This window comes from Pipistrellus kuhlii, unplaced genomic scaffold (assembly GCF_014108245.1).
Source record: "Pipistrellus kuhlii isolate mPipKuh1 unplaced genomic scaffold, mPipKuh1.p scaffold_m20_p_4, whole genome shotgun sequence".
NCBI classification, from domain to species: Eukaryota; Metazoa; Chordata; class Mammalia; order Chiroptera; family Vespertilionidae; genus Pipistrellus; species Pipistrellus kuhlii.
The window spans coordinates 59,946,646-59,970,763 of NW_023425540.1; the positions used below are offsets into that span (position 1 = coordinate 59,946,646).

Sequence of the window (24,118 nt, forward strand, 5' to 3'; positions counted from 1 at the left end):
ATCCTGTACAGTAAAGTCCTCACTTATCATCTGTAAGTGAAACAAAGTGTAGCAAAACCAGTCCTACCATAGGCTAATTGATATAAGAGTTAAGAGAGTTAAGTTCCTCAGGCATCCCACCAACATAAGAAAATGACTTTGAATAAAATGACATTATTCAAGGACCTGCTGTACTTGTCAAGCAACTGATAAGTCATAATGTGGGTGGTACAAATGGTTATCCTGAATAACCCCTCATAGTAGAATGTAACTATTTTAGATTCTGTGGCAGATGTTTTCAAGTCAACAAAATAAGTATAGCTGCTTCCAAAAGTCATTCTTTTCCTTCGCTGGTACCCAGCTCTGAAGTCACCTTGCTACCATTGTTCACACCACACAAAATATCAGGAAAACCATCAACCAGCCCAGGTATTTCTGACCTGTCTCTGTTACCTGCCTGTACTTCCCTTATCATTTCCTACATGTCTTTATGATGAAATGGCTCTGATAAAAACCTTTATAGGAACAATATTGATTGATAATTAACCATATTGCTCAATTTTTTGAACATTCATACTATTAAGAGTTTATCATAAAATAAGGTGAATTTGCTATTGTTTTCCATATCTATGAAGCACTGTATTTCAAAGCAAATGACCACAAATAAAAATATAGGTAAAAGGTATCAGATGAGATAAAGGATGAAATATATCAGTGATAATTATAGTTCATAACTGAATAATCTCTTTTTAGTTATCTCATTTCTGAAATCAGAGGTTAAACCACATAATGTCTAAATACCTTCTAGTCTCTTTCTCTGATCATATGACCAATATTATTTCATTTCTGGGAATACTGATTTCTTCATAGAGCTAGATGGAAGACATATATTTAAACACTCTGGAAATACTGTATTTAAACAATATCAGCTCATTAAAAGGCCATGTCTTGGTAATAATGATCAGGTTATAGAATACAGGGCAAATGTATTTATTTTCTTTCATTCTCAACTTCTCTACTGCCAGATTTTTGTGATAATAACTCATCCCAGTGAGCCTAAAAATGCCTTCTTTGGTCTGTAACTGAATGGCTAAATTACATTTATTAATTCAAATAAAATGAATCTTATTAATTATATAATAAAACACAAGTGATTCAAAGGATCATTTTCCTAGGTTGAATTTTTTTTGAAGATTAATATGTAAAGGTTAAGTTAAATGTTTTCCCCAAAACCACAAATTATTGTCACTTTTTAAACATATTTAGTTTTTGCATAATATATATTACAGAAAATTCAGACTATACAGAAAAATCACAAAGAACAAAATAAGTTATTGATATTTCAACCACTGAAATATAACTTTTAATAGTTGGGCTAACTACTTATTTTCAGTTTACCAAATATGGATCACTTTTTTAAATAAAATTGTAATATATTATGGATATGCTGTAAGTAATAACCATTCCTCAATATTAGATGTTTAAGATGTAGACCACCATATTTTTAAGATAGTTACTATCATTTTGACTCACATAAAGGGAACGCTATTAAAACTTGCTTTAAAAAGATTCAAGTCTGTTGAAAGACCCAGAAGTATTGTTTATGCCCCTCTTCAGTGGGCTTTAGCCTTAACCTTCCTGTTCATTATCTGTCCACTAACATGGCTTGGTAATCTCGACTGCTCCGTGGTCCTTCCAAGGATGAGATTCTGTGTGGCGCTCTGGACTTCCCTTTCATAGCACCCAGGTAGCTCCTCGGTGGCCCCGTCCCTAACTACCAATAGGCGGGCTGTGTGCAGGTCCAGTGAAGTGGCTGCAGCATGACCTTACCTAAGCTCTCCCATAGGTGCCCCAGTCTTGCCTCATGACCCTGTATGTAATCAGCTAAGATGACCCCACATCTCATGATTTTGATCATGGAACAGGGGTACACAAAGAACACCATGACCATAATTAAAAAAGAAGGTAGTCCTCACCTTTCTTAGTGCTGGGAAACCCTTTTATTAGTAAAATGAGCAGAAAAGCATGTGCACAACTTAATATATCAGTGTAATACATCAGTGTGACCTTCCTGCTATATCTATATCTATCTATCTATATATATATATACAACAGTTGCAAGTTGTACAATGCATCTCTTTTCATGCCTGGTATATCATAGTTGATTGACCTAAAGACCTGCCGGTTTTATTTTGAGACAATTCGTATTTCTACTCTATGCATTTATCTAATTTATCCATCCTTTTTATATATATAGGTATACAACATTTATTGTTTTTAAGAAGTCTCTGAAAATTCAGCAAGTTGCTTTTTTACCATCTATCCTATATAATAGAAGGCTAATATGCAAATTGACTGGTTGTTGTGGAACAACTGGTTGCTATGATGCACACTGACTACCAGGGGGCAGGTGGTCAGTGCACTCCCACAGGGGGAGCACTGCTCAGCCAGAAGCTGGGCTCACCAGCTGGCAAGTGCAGCAGTAGTGGCAGGAGCCTCTCCTACCTCTGATGCAGCGCTAAAGATTTCCGTCAGTTGGACATCCCGTGAGGGCTCCTGGACTGCAAGAGGGCACAGGCTGGGCTGAGGGACCACTCCCACCCCAAGTGCACAAAGTTTGTGCACCAGGCCTCTGCTATTTTATAATTAAGATATGTCTGAATCACACATCATGCTTTAGTTCTTAACATCTGTGAACTAAGTTTTTTTAATCCCAATATAAAGACACATTGCTTGCTGACCATGTATTTTTATAGTATTTATTTGACCATGTATTTTTATAGTATTTATTAAAGATATTGAATATTATAGTGGGGTGTTTTGGGTTTTTTTGTTTGTTTTTTACTTCCAGATCCTTATGTACTTGGTGCTAAACATGTTCTACTCTGGCTAAGACCAGAAGTAATAATTCTCTGCATTTTCTTTTCTCTGGTGTTTAGGGTGCTGGTTGCACAGCCCTGGTGGTAGCTGTAGTGGCAAGGAAGCTAGAACTTACCAAAGCAGAAAAGCACGTGCACAACTTCATGATGGATACTCAGCTGACAAAGAGAGTAAGTCGCCACCCTGTTATCTGCAAAGGAAATGTTATTTTGGGTATTTTCAATGTTGATAACATGCTTTTTGGATAACATGCTTTTTATTTTGATCTCCAAAACAACATGGCTTAGTCTTAGAACCAATTCCATATTTTCACATTAGGTCAGATAGGAAATAATTGGACAAGCTTGGTATTTATTTCAGGATAAAAATAAACCACATAAATCTTTAAAGTTGGCAGTATACACGAGACCAATATCAGATTGAACAGGAAGGAACACAGAGTCAAAGTAATACAGAAATGTTATGGGAAGGTGATTCAACAAATATTTTACTGACCTTCCATAAGCCAGTCCCTGTTCTAAAGACTGGGGTTACAAAGACAAATAAGCAACAACCCTTAATGTTTAGGATTCCGAAGTGTGAGGGCAGATACAGATTCTTTCCATGACTTAAAGGCTATCAGAGAGACGTTGAAAATAGCATCTAGAGGAGAAATCAATGTCCAATTATAAAGACTCAAGGAAAACAGTAATTACATGTGTACAGTGTACTCACCCTTTGCCAGTTGCTGCTCTAAGTGTGGCATGAGTAAAAACTTGTTTCATCTTCACAACAATTTGATGAGGAAGTGCTGGTATTATGCCTGCTTTTGAAGATGGAAGCCAAGATTCAGAGAGGTTTGGTAACTTACATCAAGGAGGAAAGTCATATAAAAAGGAAAATGATTTTTATCACACTAAATTTTTAGCTTCCCTTACAGTCACTTGAAATACCAAGGTCAAAAATAACTAAAACTTACTTTATATCAGTGTCATCTTGCTATATAACCACTTCCCAAAGAAGAATTCAATCAGGTTGTAATTAAAATAACAAAATACATGATCATTTGGTAACTTCATTCATAAAAGGATCAATAGAGATTTCAAGCATTTTCAGAGCTTATGCTCACTTTTGACTTTGGTAAAGTCAGTCACTTTAATGCATATTTTATTTGTTTGGGTATTTATGAAATGGAAAGATAAATTCCAGTTACCCTGATAAATTATGCCTCACCTATCAGATACTACTGTGAGACTTCATTGCAGTTAGAAAGTCCACATAAATTCTAGATGTCATGCTTTCATACTGGATTTACTACTCTACACAATTTTCGCTCAACTCCCGAATTCATTCTCCAAACTAATTTCTAAATGTTATAGAAAAGCACATGGAGAGTAGATGGAGAAGTAATGAGCTGAATGGAGAGTTAGGTTCTTGTCATTTTCTTGTCATTTTCAAAGATATACCATACTGAGGAATGAAAACACACACATTAGATTATTGTGTGTCCACACCTAATCTAAAATTGTAGCAGATGTTTTATATATCTCATCATGTACTTGTTTGGATAAGTTCTGCACTGTGCAGTTTGTGTTTGAGACAGAAGTTGTACAATATCAAGAGAATCCTCCCATAAAGTGCTAGCATAGTCCAAATAATTTTACCATGATATTATGTTCCTTCACAGGAATTAAGTTAATGCCACACTTGCGATACTAGGCAGAACAATATCTTAAAACACCATATGTAAGTATTTTCAACAGTGAAGAAAAAATGTGACAGAATCACAAATAAGCAAGCCAGCTGTCACGCTGAGGCAGATTTCCCCCTGGTTCACAAGCAGGCATTTGGTTTATCTTAAAGAAAATAAGCAACTCCCTTAAATTTACTTTATCTGGGATATTGATGCTCCATATCCCATATTATTGAAGCATGTTAGAAAAGACAAAGGCTTTGATTTTTAAAGGCTACAGTGTAACATTATAGAATTTTGTGACATTCAGAGATCTTCCCATTCCAGGTTGGCTTTTTAATTCAGTTATTTCAACTGTATTGTCCTGCAGGACTAACTACCACCTTGCCTTGAAGGACTTTGTGTATTGTTGGGTGTTTAGCAGCATTTTGTCCTCTGCACACTAGCTGCCAGCAGAAATATCCCCACACATTTGTGACAACCCAAATTGCCTCTAGACATTTCCAAAAGTCCCATAACGGTACAAAATTGCAGCCGTGAGAATCACTGCTATAGCTTGTTATTGCCCAGGGATTCAGAGACTGAGATTATCTGTTAAAAGGAATTATCTTTACAATATTCATTTAACAAAAAATATACTGCGTACCTACCATAGTTAGGGTTCTGTGTTAACTGCTGAGGATAGACAGCTGAAATATCATATTCCAGGAGACAGAGAGTGTTATGCTTTTATAGTATTCTTTTAAGCAAATCAGATGAAGGCTCTGCTTTTTTTTCCTCTGGCCAAAAAAATGCACTTGTGTTCTTTCTCATGAGTCCCCTAAAGTTCAGTTAAGTTCTTAGATACTCTAGATAGACTCCCTATTGGTAATTTTCTGTTATGAGTCAGATTGTTTATAAGAAATATTGTTCTAGTTTCAAATTCTCCACGGTGCTTCATTAATTCTGTTTATCTCATTCCCACTTAAAAGGGTAGCTACTCTACATATTTCTGTGGACCAGTCTCTTATAGGTTTGAGAAGACTTTCCATCCAGCAGGCTTGCTGACAGATTGGCTTTTATAGGCAACATGTCGCTAAGTACAGGTACAGATGTTTGGCCTTAGAACCAAAAGTAAATTTCTAGCTTAGGATACTGTACTATTATTGATAATATTATAGTTATTTTATACAAAGTCATCAACTTAATGAGTGTTATTTACTTGAAACTTGACTTCATTTATTTGTGAAATGTCTAAATGGGCCCATTTAGAATTTTTAACTTTTTAAATAAAAAGTCTAAAATACTTAATGATCATTAGGCAAGGCTCTAGAAAACTAAAAATATAAAATTCAACTATCCCCTGAAAACACTACATAGGAGAGATCATATTCTCTGATGGCCAACAGAGGTAATGGGCACAGACATTCTGAAGTCGGAATATATCTGTAAAGGATACGCAATCTGCATATTAAAAGATAGGTTATTCCTCCAAGCAGAAATGCCCTTTCCAAATCTTGCATTGTATTGTATGTCTTACCTGAACAATTACATTTCTATAAAAATGATTCACCACATAAATTTCAGAGGAACAATCTTATTCAGAAATTTCTGTTTGACTACCTCAACCATATCAAATACTGTGTTTGAAAGTAGGACACACTACTCATTGGGCAGCAGCATGAAGGAATGTTTTATGTAAGTCCAAAAATTTACATGACACTGATTTAGAAATGGCCTATAGGTACATGTGCACAGAATAATCTTAGAGTTCAGCTCTCTAATCCTTTTATTTTGGAAAGAACAAATTTTTAAATAGCTGGATGTACCACAAAGGATAATTATACATATTAATGTCCACTGTGGGTGTTTCTAATCCTATCAAGAATTCTCAATAAGATCCATAATAAGAACACTATTATGTGGTTATATAATCTAGAGCTTTACTCTATGTGGCTCTTACATTGTCCTTAGCTACATAGCCCAGTGGCTTGAAACACACGGTGAATGGATCCCTTGACCTTGCCCTGTTCCACAGTCACATCATTCACCCAACCCGTACCTGGTCCATAGGAGAACTCGGTGGGCAAGGTGAGAGCATGTGACATCCCAGTGCACAGGCTCAGTAGCATTACCTGTATGTGTCCCAGGCATCACCCTCAGCATAGATGGCAGCATTTTACTTGTAGTTTCCAGATTGAGAAGCAAGAAACTGTACCTGGTTGGGGTGGGAAAAGATGAAAGAGATAAAGAAGTACAGATTTCCAGTAATAAAAAGTCATGGGGATGTACAGCATAGGAAATGTAGCCAGAAACATTGTAATAACTGTATTTGGTGGCAGGTACTAGACTTATTAGAGTGATCACTTTGTAAAATATAGAAATGTCTAAACACTATGTTGTACACCTCAAATTAATATGCTTTATGTCAGATGTAATTGAAAAGTTAAAAAAAATGGTTCTTTAAAAAACAGCTGCCCTCCTCAAATCAGAAATTATGTCCCTTTCCCTTACATTTGGGAGGAGTGGAAATACTGCACTTCAGCCTCAGAAGGGAGAGAAAGAGGAAGAAAAACAAAGTAATATATGTTGAAAAAAAGTCACAGTAATATAAAGGAAAACTATAAACAAAGTACTCTTTTAAACAGTGCTCTAATTGCATGTGTCATTTACAGTTGAACAAAGCAAATTGTCAGTTAAAAGTATCAGCATTAAGTGCTTTTTTGTGGTTGATAAAGTATTGTTACACTTTATGGCTTTAATATTTTATAATTACCTATAAGTCAGCAATATAACAGTTCATATCCTTTACACCCATGAAAGTGGGTTTAAGGCATCTGGGGAGGTAGTATTACTTTTAGTAGTATAAATTATTTTTAGTGCCTTTCTTTTCTCAAATTATTATTAAGCTATCTGATTATTAATTGACCTCTCAGTATTTCTGATAAAAGATTTGAATTGGAGTTGAGCATTAGTGAGACAGTACAAATGTTCTTTTCCCTTTTCCCTGTGTGTGTGGAGGGGGGATGAGAGAGGAGGCAGAGTTCTTTCCTGTTCAGAACGAATCCTCCTCTCTCCTTATTTTTTGAAATATAGGAAGTAAGTTAGATGTCATAGTGCTGTTGGCCCATTAAGTGGCACTAAATTTCTGAGGTATATTTGTAAATTTCTAATATGAACTATCATGGTATCTAGTATGTGAGAGAGACTCAATAAAGGAGTCAGTGCATTTCATAAAATGGAAATCCACTGACCCCTTTAGATTCTAGAGCTCTTCTCTAACCTGTACAACCTTCTTTCCAAGAGGATCCTTTGGCTGATAAAGATGCATCTCCTTCATGATCAGAAGTGTTTATGATGCAAATTATTTATGATGGAGACATTTATTTCATACCATCTCTAGGGCCAACGCACTGAGCTAGGGAGACACAAAGATTCATGACACAGGCCCTGCCCTCCAAGCATCTGTGAACATCCTGGGAGAAGGAGTAAGTCAGTGGTTCCCAACCTCTTTTTGGCCATGCCCCACCTAAGCATCTCTAAAATCCTGATGCCACAACCCCGCACCATGCCATATAATTCTTATTATTCAAAAAGTGAACTCCTATTCACATGGAGGAAGCCTAAAAGGCCATTAACTTGGTCTAAACAAGCTTCCAAAGAACATAGCATCCGTGAAGTAGAAAAATAAGAGAATGAAAGGACAGTTGAAGTACTGAGGAAAGAATTGTTTTAAAAAAAAATAATATGAAGTGATATGAAAAAAAAATAGCAAAGTTTCAAAACATACTAGAGAACTGAAATGAACCTGTAAAACATGTTCATTGCTTTTAAAAACTTGTAAAACACTGAAGTGCTTTCTACCCGGTCATCTCCCTGTCCGCTGTTCCCTTTCAACCCTACAAGGGACTGGAAAAAACTACTAGGAGCACACCTGACCATGAGGCAAAGGACACGTCTTTCTATTTGTGGACATACTGTTTTGTGGCTGCTATTTTTGAAAAGTATCAGTTAAATTTGATGCTTTGAGAGGTTAATTCCTATGTTTGAAAACCTATTAGAGAATTATAAAAGGGGATGTTTCAACATGAATGCATACATATGTATATTTAACAGGTTTTTAAAAGCAACTGTAGGGATTTTACTTTCAAATGAGAAGTCATTTTCAGTTTCAGCCTGTCAGCTAAGATGAGTGAACACAAATACACAACATAAGGCCTCAGGCATCACTCACCAAATTGAAGTCAACTTACACTGCATCTAGCTCCTTACCTCTGAAAAGGTCACATGAGGGTCAGATGAAAAAGCCTTCTGAAAGGTGATTCCTACCTCTGTGAGGAAGAGAACTGTGTTTCCATAAGAACAAAGCCAAGAATTACCTGGAACACCTTTGAATGTCCCTGTGGATGGTGGTGATTTCCCTCTTAGCGTCACTCGCTGTTCTGTTGGTTTCCGGATGCTGTCCAGAGGATGTGACCAAAGCCACTCCTAAAAGCAGTTTTAGGAAACCAGTCATTTTCTTACAATCGGTTTCTAGGGATACAGTTTCACTCAAAAACAAAACTTTTCAGCACCATGAAAAAGGGTGTTTTCCTGGCTAACGTGAAAAAATAAGCATACCGACATGGGCCCATAGTCTTAGTGTAATGCTAAGGTTCTTTCTGATTGTAAATGTAAGGGCCAAAAAGGACTTGGCTAATATTTCTCTTGAACCTCACATAATGATGAGGAAACAAAAGTTGTACAAAGTTGGCTAGCCCCCTTGACTGGAATTGCTTAGTAGAAAGACTAGAATGTACTCCAGCTCACTGTTCTGTCTTCCCCACCACAAGGCCGTCCTTAAAGTGTTGTCTGCCTCCACCCAGTGCCCCGCTAGCCTGCAGCTCTCCCTGTGAACGTCTTTATGCCTCACTCACAAGGCTGTTCTGAGAGCAGGTGATTGACAGCAGGAAGCCCACACGAAGGCGCTGGGCCTTCAGGTGGAGCATCTCTGGGAAGTATTCACACCTTCCATCAGGTCTCGGCAGTGTTACTGAAATGCTTTCACCCTTAGGCTTGTCCCATTCATTTGAAACGCGGTATATTTCAACTACCAACAAAATCATGACAACATAGACAGCCTGTCCATTAATTGAGTGGGCTTACAAGCATAGTTTGCTAAGACCCTCTGGGAGCCAGGAGACGGGGTCCCCGGTACCATCAGCGGTGGAAATGTGCCCTCCTTCCTATAATGCGCAGCCAGCCATGCCACACAGGCTTGCAAAGGCAAGATTAATCTTGGCCTTCTGGCATTTTGCCTTTCTCCAGGGAAATGAAGACACCAAGAGAACAATTGCAATACAAGGTGGAGAAATAAACACCTCTTGTTTTTTTGTGTGTGTTTTTTAAGTGGTTGAATGCAAAGAAAGTCCCTGATAGGGTAGAGTTTGGCCTGGGAAGAGATCAGTAGCTCCCTACTATTTCAATATTGTTCTCACTCAGAAACTGGTAGTTTTTAAAACTTTTGGATCCATGCACATTTGTTTTTTGTTTTTTTAATGTTTAGATGTACGTAAAAAAGAATTTTTGAGACATAGTTAATACACAGAGGTAGAACTTACCACTATCATTGGGGTGAAGAATCTGACCCCCAGCCACGTTGCAAAGGATTCTGCTTTGGAATTTATCAACTGCTTTGTTTGTTTTCCTACCAGGTGAAAAACGCAGCTGCCAATGTACTCAGGGAAACGTGGCTAATTTACAAAAATACAAAGCTAGTAAAAAAGATAGATCATGCAAAAGTAAGAAAACATCAACGAAAATTCTTGCAAGCTATTCATCAGTAAGTACCATTCTTCACTTTCCTCCTGCTTTTGTGTGTCTAGGTTTTAATTCTAGCGCTTCGTTATTCTCTCATGAGGGAGGAAAGAAAGAAAACGTCAGGCTTGTTCCCAGAGATGGTATTTGGCAACTTAATAATTTCATAAATGAAACCCTGAGCAAAGTTGTCAGTTCTTGTATGATTAAAAATCATTTATTATTGGGAGACTAGTCATTTAATATATATCTATATACAGTATTTAATATATATATATATAGTAATTGAAATTGTATATCTTAATTTAACTTATTCATATAGTTTGATCTAATATGCTTAGTTTGTATTTACTGCAAAATCTTGAAAAAAATTAACATTATCTGGATTTTTTTTAATACTCTGCCAAGCATCTTTATATGAAGGTAGTACTATAGTTGATTCACTACTTTGATTTTTAAATGAGTTTTTAATCAGGGTGTGTGTGTGGGGGGGTGTTTCTCTGTGCTACGTGTTCATTGTAGATTTTATAGTTCCTGTAGACCCTGTGTTCTTTATCATTGTCCTGACTTTATTCAGGCCACTAGATTTCAAGTCATTCATGCCATTTCATTGGTACATTATGTCACTATCATAGACTTTAAAGCACAGATTTATATCTAGTGGGTCTCAGTGATAATCTGAAAGCACCAGGTCTTTCTCCCCCGGGCTGGCGGCATCCTTACCGTAAGTACATTCACCTGGGTGTCCATTATGATGCTCCACGGACTTGCTCTTAATGCCATTCCCAAATGGGGAAGAGCACACACAGTTACATTTGTGGGGCAGCAAAGTGGCTGTCCTCATGCAACCTCCTGGGATAATCATAGAAAGCTGGGGAAATACTAGGTCTCTTGACTATTTAGTGAAATGTCTTTGAGAGCTAACTAGCACAGCGGAGGAGAAACCTCTGAGGCTGGAGTTCTCATTTTCTATATTTAATTTGTCTTATATTTCACTAACATTCTGTGAGAAATCACTAAGCATTCATATTACCTGTCCAACCAACTTCTCCTTTTAACTATCCCTGAAAATGTGGACTATGTATATAATTATGGTCATATATGAACTATAATGAACTTGCTGCTTTCTTAATGAAAAGAGTTCATGTACTTTGTGATCTAAACTAGAGGGAGCCTGCACACATGGTGGAGTAGCTGACCCTCTGTGCTGGTCTCTCACACTCTTTTCCTCGCTGCAACCAACACCAAAGGGACATCATTCCTCCTTTAGCTCTGTGACTCGACTAGATACAGACTATGCTATTTACCCAGTAAAGCTAGTATTAAAGATAATACTCCTCTAACACTTGGGGAAAAGTATCAATAAAAGGGAAGAGCAAGAGAGGAACAGTGTTATTTGATGTGGCTCCCAAGAGGGAGTTGCTCCCTGGAGCTCACAGCTGTCTATGACTGGGTCCCACCACCTAAGAGCACTTGCCTAGACATCTCCATTCCCTGAAGCTTGGAGCTAAGAGAACGAGTCCCCTGACAGATGCTGAGCCGACACCTCTGCTCTCATCAGGCCTTTCATTCTTTCTGAGGACAAGGGTCACCCAACACAACTCTTCTACACCCCCAACCATGTAACACAGTAACCCCAACATTCACACAAGGGACACTCATGGTAGGCTGTGGAGAAATCACTCTCTGTACTATTAATTTTTGAAGACACACACACTAATATATATTAAATATATTATAATAAAAACTCACCTGTGTGGGAGTGAGATACCATGGAAGTGGGCGAGTTCAGTCCCTGTACGTGTCCAGCAGCCACACATCCCCTTTCCTCCAGGATTGTATTTGTGTCCATTTCTATCACTGTGACCTGCTAAATGTATAATTAAATGTGATTTGCCTTTAATGCCTTGGATAAATTTTCATATTCTTTTTAAAATGCTTTGACAGTTTTTTTGGGTTTTTTTTTGTAATATAATTCTATAGCCATGTGTAAATGGTAGGTATTTATGTTGTCACAAAGCTCTTAAGTCTGAATATATTCACACTCAAAAATTTGGGGGACGATTTAAGGGTATTCACTATACAACCTTTTCAACTTTGCTATACGTTTGAAATTTTTCATAATCAAATGCTAGGGAAAATACCTTTCAGTGAACTAAGTTTAAAAACTGTCCCTAAGCTGTTGGGGCATTGACCTGATCATAAGCATTTCGTGTCTCCTTCAGCGTTCTTCTTTTGGATAGACTAATAGAGGAGAAAAACACATTATTCCTCTGCTTCTCGCAGACATTTCTTACTCTGTTTCTTCCATAGCAGTGTATATTTCTAAAACAGATGTGTTTCAAGCAACTCAAAACTGTTCTGAATTGTTTTATAAATTAGTCTTTGGGTGATTGGGTTTCCTTTGGGGTGGGAGGGACCTTGTACTTTGTGAGAAAGTGCACCTGAGAATTTATGCGGGCTGGGTTTGGCTAGTTTATTCTAACCATGCACTAACTTTCATTTTAAGTTAGTGAAGTCACAAGGGAAAGCACACAGGGCTCGATTCCTCAGGGCAAGGCCTTTATTGCCCACTGTTCACACCCAGTGAGACTGTCAGCCTTGCGTGTCAGCACTGGGTGAAGCCAGACTTTGCTAGTTGAGGAAACATGGACAAATTCATTTGCTAGAGCTCTCCTGGCCTCTCCTATTCTCTGATGTGTCCTGAGAGCTTTGTCAATAGTGTTCTCTCCCCCCTTCTGCCAGCCCCCCTCTATTTCAGATCTTTCTCTTTTCCAAACTTCATAGCTTTTCTCCCCGACACGTGCCCTCTCTAGTCTCAGATGGAAGCCGAACTCTGTGGGCTGTGTCTTCTTCTCAGTAACATATGTCTTTGTGCACAGTCACTCAGTGCCACGAAGCAGTCTGTTTCTATAACATTTCACCCTTTTTCTGGTAGCAGCTTTAACTTTAAAGTTTATCATCCTTCTGTCTCACCTCTATAGACCCATCAATCAGTATAACTTGTCTCAGAGCCAAGAAATTCAACCAACATGGCTTTTATAACATAGAATGTTGCATTACTTACCTTTCAGAAAGCCAGGCTTCTAGACAGCCCCACCTCAGAAAAGATGTACTCCTTCAAAAAAACAAAAACAACAAAAACAACATCATTATAATCCTATTGTTTAGAACATTGTCCTTTTAATCCTGTGCTTTCATATTAGGCAAAAATGTTTCCTATGTTTACTTAAACATTCTGTCTCAAAGAGGCCAAGATGTTTTAAGTTCTTCCTTCTGAACTCTGGTTCTGGAGGAAACTATGGGCTTTCGGGTGGGGGAAGAATAGCAGCGACGAAGAGGGATGATGATATATTGAACAGTGTTTCTCTTTGATCAATATGCCAAAGTCCTACAGAATCTTAACAGGATCTTCCAGCCAATGAATCGAGCCCCTTGTGCAACACTGAACACCACACTGTGTTATTTGGTTCCAGAGTATTTCACAGTTTCTTTTCTTTTGTTTTGTCTTTTTATTTCAACAAAATGAAAATAGAGCTCGGAAGTAAGTTGTGTGAGCCGCTCCTTCAACATTTGCAGACTTCTCTACCGGCTGCATGCACCCAAGCGGATCCTTTATTTGTGAATTTTAGTAGTCTGATTGCTGCTATGGAAATGTGTTCCAAAATCATGATATTTTCCCGTGATAAGTGAAGTTCACAAGGAAGAAATCAACATATGTTTCTTATTCTTTTTTGGGGGGGAGAAAAATGTAAAATACACATCTGCGTGTTACCTTTTATTCTGGCAGCTGCAGCTTACGTAGGCTTTTCCGACCAGTTCTGCATCACAGGCAGTCTAAGCAGCAACAAAATGAGATGCTTTAAGTTCAGGGAGCAGCGAAAGGAAGTCCAATCAAATAGGGCTACTCTAGGTCAGCATTCCAGATTAGTAGAAAATAAAATGGGCAAAATTCTACTGTCAGAAACATAATCTAGTAACCCAGGAGAAGAAAATTAGGCTTCATTGATTGGAATATGATGCACTCACCTCAGCCAAGGGACTAGCTCTGGACCGTCCTTCAGACTTGCTGAGTCCAGCACTTCCTCTGCATTTATGAGTTGCTAGAGGTTTCTGGTCTGGTGACCCCAACCTTCAGGCATTCTGTCCGAATTATACTATCACTTAAATTTGAAAAGAAAGCTTGATATAAATCCCTGTCATAAATAGATAAGAAATATATCCTTCCCAGCAAAGAGAGGTAAAAGCAATATCAATTGACAATTAAACACTGGTACTGAATTCTACCCACAGGCTGTTATCTGTAGAAACGGTCTGAGCTGAGAACGATAAAAACAGTATAGGGCTGGCCTAAGACCTTTTTCTTATAACAATCAGGAATTAGAAAAGAATTAAAGGGAATTACTTTTTCTCCATCTGTTTTAGTATTGTTTAATGTCTTATTTGAGCATCACTTAGTCATCTAGAGTAAGTACCTCTTGGTAAAAATCCAGCTCTTTGGAAACATTATAATAACCTAGCCCACTTTATTTCATACACGAAGAAACTGATGGTCAATTTAGGGCCAGGGAAAGGATAGAATCCATGTCTGACATTGTGGTTCTCTCTGCTACATTTCTCTATAGTAAGTCACACATATTTAAAGTTTGTGTGGTGGTTTGTTTTTTTCTAAGGGGGGATTGTTTTTGGTTTTGACTTGTTTTTTAAAAGGCAGACATCAAGACTTGAAATCCTTGTAAATACTTAAGGAAACATTTCTCAACAATATATTACATTTAAATCTCTATGTTTGTAAATCTCTTTTAGACTAGGACATATTCCATCTTTACAATAGCATGAAAAGGAGCCGTTCTTATAAACAGAGCCACAATGACAAGTTATAACCTTAAACTGTTTTAGATTGTTAAAGAGCATGATGTAGGCAGGTGTCAATTAAATTCTTCCTGGCAGAAGGAACTATATCTTCCCTGTAGAGCAGATTTGGTGACATATTGGATACCCTAGTTTCAGAACAAAATCACTGATCATTATGAATTTGTTACAAAAATCTCCCTGGCAGTAAAATCTTGCCCTGTGAATATTTTTCCTTCTATGTAATTACTTTTAAATTAATTTTGGAAATAATAAAAAGTATTCTCTCTAGCATTGCCACTACACTTTGTAAAGTGATTCATAAGCAAAGTAATAAGGTTAGCATAGATACATATTTTTTATTAGGTGGTTCAGAGAGACCTGTTTCTGTTTTGGAGCAAGACTGAATTGTTTGTTGGCTTAAACAGCACTTTTTTTTGTTGGAAAATCTTAATTTCTTGGTTCCATAGTAAAGAATGAATTAAATATTTGTTAAAACATTACAATAAATTAAGGAATAGTTCTCATTCAGAAAGGTTTTTTTTAACAGTGGCTTTTAACTATCAGATATATGCAATGGTATTTAAAAGTATCTAAAAGTAGCTTTATAAGTAACGATCCCATCTGTCAGATACTTTAATTGTCCTCTGACTTTTATGTACAATAAAAAGCAAAGGAAATTCTCCCAAGAATATGGTCTGGCTTCTCTTCAAGTTCAATGGCAGTTTGAGATAAAAATCAAGTGAAGAATAAGAGAATTATGTGTTTTGAGTTATCTTGCTGCTGGTTGAATAAAAGTTGTGTTTTTGCTAATAAGAATCTCACTTATCACTGTGTTTCATCAGGCTCAACTACCTAACCCAATCCATTTCAGACTAAACAGGGCTAACACCTGTATCTAGTCACATAGGCATAGGAAGGTGCTCACTGCTCCAACAGTGATGCAATTCCACTTGCTTTGCATATTTCTTCCTATGTCTATTTGTCACGATACTGGGGCTTTAAGGAATGTTTTGGCTTTTCTCATATGGTTAATTCCTTATGAGCCTTTCTTAATTCAATGTTAACTACCTGGTGAACAGTTGTCCTATGGACACCTCATCCCTTACTCTCTCTCCTTTCCTTTTTGCGGTGTTGGGGAAGCATGCTTCTCATTGTAGCAGATACATAGCCAGTTTGGACTTTACCCCAAATATTTAAGGCATTATCCATGCAGTTATTGCCTTTGTCAATTTTGTGCATGCTCTTTGGAAGACATATGATGGCCATAGAAAGAAAGAAACATTTTTCTGACTTCAGATTCTGTCTTTTAGATTAAGAAGTGTAAAAATGGAGCAGAGGAAACTGAATGACCAAGCAAATACCTTGGTCGACCTGGCAAAGGTAAGCTGGGGTGTCAGCCCTCATGATTGCATCTGTTGGAATTAACCATGGCACAATAATTAATAATGCTGACACAGGGGGCCACCCTAAATTTATTTAATAAGTCAGCCAACCAACTGCCCAAAAATGATGGTCTAACTTAGAATTTTTAAAAAACTCTTTTACTTAATATGTTTTTTTCCTGCCTGTACACATTATTCAACTGCATTCTAAAAGCTTTTCTACTTGCAGTGATTTGGACCAACATTAAGAAACATAAGTGGAATAGGAGATAATACCTTGGGGATCATTATTTGTAGTTCAGTTTCATCCCTATGAGAATAAAACTACATCTTGGGTTTAACTATGAGGCTAAGTAGAACTCAACAATAAACATTTTTTTCTATTTTTTTAATTAAATTATTATCTGTGTACATATTTTAACATTACCTGCCCCTCCCATACATACTCTCCCCAGAGTTTTATGTCCATTGGTTGTACTTAAATGCATGTATACAAGTCCTTCGGTTGATCTATTATCTCCCCCAGATCTCCCTACCCTACCTGCTGTGATTTGACAGTCTGCTTGTTGCTTTACTGTCTCTATATCTTTTGGTTCATCAGTTTATAATGTTCTTCATTATCCATAAATGAGTGAGGTCAATCAACAATAAACATATTTAAATGTATTTTAAGCAAAATCAGAAGAATATAGATTTAAATTAAAATACCAGAAATTATATCTTAAAATGAAAGTTGTCTTTCAAAAAAAAAAGGGTACCACTTTTTTATAATTTATGATTCTTTCTCCATTTCATAATTTAAAAATTAATAATCCCCAAATTCTTCTGACACATTTATAAGCTGTATCTGGTTGATTTTTGCTTGTTCTTCCAAGTAAACTCCACTTTTAAAATATATTTGTCAACAATCACAACATTGCATTTTCTTGGACTAACTCTAAAGATGGGATTAGTACAGCATTTATGTGTGGTCAGCCTTTTAATACAAATGCTTTAAAAGAGAACTCTCAATTGGACCTTTATGTTCAATTGTTTGATGAATTAGCTGTGTCATTTGTAAAGCCTCAAGTATAATCTATAAAATCCATACATACTATCTCTGGTATCATGAAATAATACATCTAAAGTATATTCACTTTAATGTGTATCAGTAACACATAAGATGTAAATATTGAAGATGAATAGTTGATATCACATAAATAGTATATAAGTATTTAAAAATAGAATATAAGTATTTAATGACTCACCTCTGGGAGAATATATAATATGCATTTAAGCTGGGAAGCACACATATGAGGCTCGGAAACATCCTTGATTAATATTTACACATGACTTCTGCTTGGACTTCATGAGCAAAGATGAGGCAAGCTCTTTCGTCACTCCTATGTCAAATGATAAAAGAAATTAGGTGTTTTTATGACAAAAATAAAATAGACCACTTGGAAATAATATATATGTTAATATTATGATATATATGATATATAATTTTACTTATGATATAACATTTGTTATATTAATATATAATAGCTATATATTTTACTTTATATCTATGAGGAAAGATACTGTTTCTAATTAATTCTTTGGTGCCATGCTTATTATTATGACTGCAGCATTGTCTATGCCACAAGGGTTTAATATGTTCTGAATGAATGGATATTGCTCACATAGTCTCAATACGACATAGTAAACATAAAGTCAATGTGTTTTGTCTCCATGGCCAAACTCAAACTAGCTGCCTGTGTTCTGAATAGTAACTTCCTTATATAGTCAGTCCATTGATCATCATTAGGACAATGTTGCACAGGCTGGTTCAGCAGGAAAAGAACACATTTTGCAAAGGGAAAGTAGGTAAAAGGAGGAGGCCCGGAGAAAAGGAACTGAAACTTGGGAAGAAAACTGCCTGGCCCTAAGGCTTACCATCTCCAGTCTCCCCTTCCTGGCCACCCTCTCCCCTCTCTCCTCTATGCCAGACATCCCGAGAGCCTCTGGGATACTTCTGGAAATATAACTGGGAGTCAGTCATGAACAGCCTCTCACCAAGACAATCAATTGCAAAAATCACTAGGATACCAAAAACATCTTTCATTTCATACTATTTACCACCTGATTAAGCCATAGCCAAAAGGTAGCCTGGTAATTTCAGTATCGCCAACTTTTAGTCTCTCAATGATTATCTGTAAAAATGTTCCTTAACCCACAGAAAGCCAAAATTTGAACCATGGGACAGCAAAAGATATTCAGAAGTTTTTTTTACAGCTTTAAGTTCTTAAATTACACAATCAAATCAGTTTTGTCCTAAACTTCATTTCCCACCCTTAGAATTTGTGCTACTTCCCAATACTATCCATACTATCGTTTTTCTAAAATCTCCTATTTTAAAAAATTAGCCTTGCCCTAATTACTATTACATGTTACAAAATGAGTGTGGTGCACTAACATTTGTACAATAGTTAAAATATAAATATTAAATCAAAACATGTTTGTCTATTTGTATACCAGAAATCATTGGGCATACCACCTACAGTAGATGCACAGTATTTTTTGCAGCTGGATCTAACATGCCTAAGATATTACAATTCTAAGTCCTGGCACTGATCACACACATATCCTGGAATTTTCTTGGCAAAATAAATTATCCAGTTAGCTAACACGCTACTGCTGTTGCACTGATTGTCCCCCAAAGGACACCAGCCCTCAAGCTCTGAGAATTGACCGATTCTTCCAGGACCCATGTAATTAAGACCTAGTTCTTTGTTTTTTCTATTCCTCTCAATCCCGTTTTCCAGACCCAGAATATCATGTATGACATGATTTCGGACTTAAATGAAAGGAGTGAAGACTTTGAGAAGAGGATTGTTACCCTGGAAACAAAGTTAGAGACTTTAATTGGGAGCATCCACGCCCTTCCTGGGCTCATCAGCCAGACCATCAGACAGCAGCAGAGAGACTTCATTGAGGCTCAGATGGAGAACTACGACAAGCACGTCGCCTACAACGCCGAGCGGTCCGGGTCCTCGTCCAGGAGGCGGCGGTCCTCCTCCACAGCGCCACCAACTTCATCAGAGAGTAGCTAGAAGAGAATCAGTTAACCACAAACTAAGACTTTTTGCCATCATATGGTCAATATTTTAGCTTTTATTGTAAAGCCCCTATGGTTCTAATCAGTGTTATCCGGGTTCTGATGTCAGAATCCTGGGAACCTGAACACTAAGTTTTAGGCCAAAATGAGTGAAAACTCTTTTTTTTTTTTTTTTTTCTTTCAGATGCACAGGGAATGCACCTATTATTGCAATATAGATTGTTCCTCCTGTAATTTCACTAACTTTTTATTCATGCACTTCAAATAAACTTTACTACTACATTATATGATATATAATAAAAAAAAAGTTAATTTCTGCACATACTGGTTTGGTCGATTGATATTTCTAAAGATTCATGTCTTTCCTTATTTTCAGGTAAAATGACTGATTATTACCTGATACATGTTGATGATTTTGATTTCCAGAAGTTTGGAAGGTTGGAGAAAAACTTTCAATTATTATATACCCTATTTACTAGGATGTTCCATTATTATGAAATATTATAGTCACACTCATTTGACCCAGCCCAGTTTACTATTTGAGTTTATAGCCTCTAATTTGGTTTCCAAATTATGTGGAAAATGAGGTGGTTCTATGATAACATAAAAATAAGGAGGTACAAATGTTTTCAATAATTATTTCATTCCAAGTTTACAAAAAATAAATTTAACTTGAAGAAATTATCAGGGTACATCATTGTCTGTGAAGTGATATTGCAGAATTTAGGTCTAAATTTGTTGTCATCGCTTTCCATATATTCATTTTTTTATTTGGGCCCATGATACACTCTGTGTGTTATACACATGCATTGACATACTTCCTAACAACTTAATGAACATAAATGAGCATAACTTTTAACGGGGTACCTATCACCTAGCAAATGGTCCCCATTAGGTCTGTACTTCCTTACTTGGTACAAGGAAGTAAATGGCATCTAGTAAATTTAATAAACTTCATTATACTTGTTTCATGAGTGGTTAAGGTTGATCTCGGTAAAAGAGAACTGGATAGTTACTGCTGCAAACACATCTCTTTTCCATTGGTTTTGAACAACCATCCTTGAAATGATAGCAATGTGGGATTCCCTCACATGGTGGTACTTGCGGTGTCTGCAAAAAGAACTGACCTGAGGAGGTAGGTAGGGGTAACACATCCTAAAAATGAGGCTTCACGTACACAGCTGCAAACCCAGCTGCTTGGTTGCCCAAAATCTAAAAATGTTTTGCCATCCTTCCCTTTGTTTTACACCATATCTTTAGGGTCTACCTTACAACATTGCAAGTTGCTAGGATACCAAGTATTTCATCATCTTCCATAGTTCAATGAATAAAGTCACTTTCATAGCTAATCTTCATACTTGATGCAAAATCTAACATTTCCATTTAAAATCAAGGATATAAAACTATGATTCCTTTTGAATGCCTGAGAATAACTTACCATTATTACCCATCCAAAGTGGCTGAAAATAAAGGTCATTTACACATCTTCTATGTCTATGTAGGATGAGGACAAGGTTTGGAATGTCCTTTTAATAAGTGAAAGAAAAACTGTTAGATCACGTTTATAGGAATATACTGCTGAGTTAAATGAACTTCAAAAAGCCTGCATTATCAGGATTTCTACTTCATGAGAGAAACTAAAATTTCCTTTATGTATTCTGGGTTGCATACAAAAATACATCAAGTATTTGGTGTAAACATTGGATGTAAGAAAGAAAATATTTGAAAGATAATTTGTTCCTGCAACTGATATAGTTGATTCTTGTGTTTATTCTACCTCTATTGTGACTAAAAGGCAAAGTAGTGGATAATTAAGTCTAATTATCATTTTGCTGATGAATTAGCACTACCATCCCAAACTACTAGAAGACTAAGGAAAAAATAGTATTTTCTTCTGTTGAAGGAAAGAGGAGAAAACGTTTTAATTTCAATATCATTATCTTGTGTTTATTCTCTTCTTCCAAATTAGCAGCAATTCATGTAAGATGTCATTCTTTTGTCTTCTAAATTGATCTTACTTTTCCTGTTCCTCTATGCAAAGTACATGGAGACTAGCAGAGATTCAAAAAAAAAGTGTAGGATCTTTTCTCTATTTTTTCCAAGTACCAAGAAAGTCATAATTTAAAAGAGGAAAAGAGGACCCATGTTTTGCATAGACATTATGGTTGGCAATATGCTGAAAGAGCCCAACATCACCCTACATTACCAAGACTCCTCCATGAATATTACACAAAATCCTCTGAAGTCTCCTAAAATGACTGCTCCTTTGTGGTGACATGTGCCTTGCACTTTGTTTTTCAAAATTTCTAATAACTGAGTCTTGTTACACCTCAGCCTACCACACCTTGGCCTCACTATTTCTCCACAGCCAGTACAAGAGCATGTGGCTAGAACAAATCACTTTGAATTACAGTGACACCACCTTCCTCAATAATTTTCTTAGTTCCCCCTTTTTGTTCACAGTTAACAGAAGATTCCAATAAATATGAACCAAATTCATAACAGGTAGCAGATCTACTAAATTTCACATGATTTCTAATTTCTCCTCCTCCCTTGGTGATTGTTTTACAGAGATTCCCCATCAAAGCATCTGGAATAATCAATTTTATTCCAAACAGAATATGAAATTTAGAGAAAAACCAATTAGAGTTAATATGAATCTTCAAAGATGGATTAAAATACTAGAGCCCTCCTATTTTGCCACTTTGCCCAGTCTTGAGAAATAGAATGATGAAGGAAAAAAATATGAGGTTAAAAGTCAGGTCTGGGTTTGGAAATTAGTTTTGCCTCTTGATAGCTCTATGTATTTGAGCAGCTTTAATCCTTCTGCCCCTTTTTCTCATCTACAAAATGAGTATTCAAAGATAGTATCAGTAAGAGTCTTGCAAAACCTGATGTTTCACCAAATTATGGTAGATCCTTTTTGTTACTATTTCCAGCATAAGGCAACAAACATTAAATATCCCATTACATGCCTATTTTACTTTGTTATAACTTTTAACAGCTGGCAGTATGGTTTATAAAATCTCCCACCTATCTAATTCTTAAATCAAGTGACTGGATTCTGAATTAGTTGTTCAGTTCCTGGTCCTATCACTGATTTTTTTGTTTAATTTGATCTAGAATACCAATAGGTATGTTTGTCTTTGTGATATTTATTCTTCTTCTTGGCATCTCACAAGATCTGTTCATGAACATGATCTGGAAATGTAGAAGGTTTTTATCCTCTATGCCTAGCACTTGGCGTACTCACTTGGGGATGTGCTGATATAGTTACCCAGGAAGTGGACCAATGGGCTCAACTCCTTTTTCATATCCACGCTAAAGTTCAGGAGCCTCCATGTACTTCTTCCAGCCTGAGTAACACACTGATCCAGTTTGTGTGTTTTAATTTAAATTAATTGTCAAGTTAATCCACTAAGAAAAAGTGCCAAACTGGTTTGATTAATAGAATCCTAGTAAATGTTGCTGAGCTTGGAGTCCCCTGAGGACTTCTGCCCATTCACTGTCACTATTGCTAGAGTCAGGTTCTTAGGCCAATTAAGAAAAGAAAGAAGAAAAAAGCCTGTCAATGCTGCTTTCTAGTGCTTTTGTCAAATATGTCCTGAATCATGGAATCCAGAATTAGAAAATATGTATTATACCTTCATAGATATGTCCCCTCTTAATATTTAGAAATACTCTGAATTTCCCCCCCAGAAAATTGTCTTTTCTCTACTTGTGTATTTTCTTCTGCCTCAATGTTTACAGTCCCCAAAGGGAAAGCGATGGGGGATGGGGACAGCTACAAAATAAATAAGAAATTACCAGACAATAATAGGGTGAAGCCTGAGGAGGGGACTGGACTTGGGGGGGAAGGGGAGGCTCAATGAGAAAAAGAAGGGAACATCTGAAATACTTTAAACAATAAAACTTTTAAAAGATTAAATTTTTTTAAAGACATTACTAGATGCCTTCCTGCTGGTATTAGGAGCACCAGATTGGAGTTTGCTCAATGTTTGGAGCAGCTAAAGCTGAGTGTGAGGAAGGCCATGGTCAGCTGACTGTGGCCAGAGATCTGAACAGAGTAATGCTTTCTCCCACCTTCCAACTTTGTAATAACCTGACTCCTCTACTTGTTAGGAAAGCAGCTCTTCTCTCTCTTTAGAGCCCAACTGCATAAGTATTAATTGGGGTGGGAGGAATAATTGCTGGAAAAAGGGTTACAAATGCAGAATGGAATTAAGCTTCGAAGAACCCTGTTGTACTGAATTGGAATTGAAGGCATCAGTATGAACAAGTGCATATTTATATAAATGTATGTTTGTATATTTATTTTAATTCCATTTGCTGAAAAGACCTAGAAACAAAGATATCCCAAACCTATTGCTTTGTCCTTGGAAGCTAAATACGATTCTCCTTGTAAAAATGGCAGATTTCAGGAGTGTACCAGAGAAATTCAAATGAGCTTAGAACATCATATACCAGAAAGTAAGAAACATATAAATGAGGACAAGA

General features: G+C 36.7%; 1 protein-coding gene across 4 annotated transcripts in view; it reads left to right on the forward strand.

Annotated features, from left to right (window-relative positions):
• Positions 1–19,941, forward strand: part of KCNN2 (potassium calcium-activated channel subfamily N member 2) — a 328,634-nt gene extending 308,693 nt beyond the window's left edge. For 2 of the 4 annotated variants that reach the window (XM_036410125.2, XM_036410127.2), the window contains exons 8-12: positions 2,919–3,029; positions 10,204–10,331; positions 13,842–13,850; positions 16,471–16,540; positions 19,329–19,941. In XM_036410125.2, the coding sequence (XP_036266018.1) occupies positions 2,919–3,029; positions 10,204–10,331; positions 13,842–13,850; positions 16,471–16,540; positions 19,329–19,616 (606 nt within the window). In that variant the 3' untranslated portion in view covers positions 19,617–19,941. Of the gene's footprint in view, positions 1–2,918; positions 3,030–5,502; positions 5,686–10,203; positions 10,332–13,841; positions 13,851–16,470; positions 16,541–19,328 lie in introns of those variants that run through there. The other 2 variants (XM_045571848.1, XM_045571849.1) reach the window with 2 other exon arrangements.
• The last annotated feature ends 4,177 nt before the right edge of the window (positions 19,942–24,118 follow it).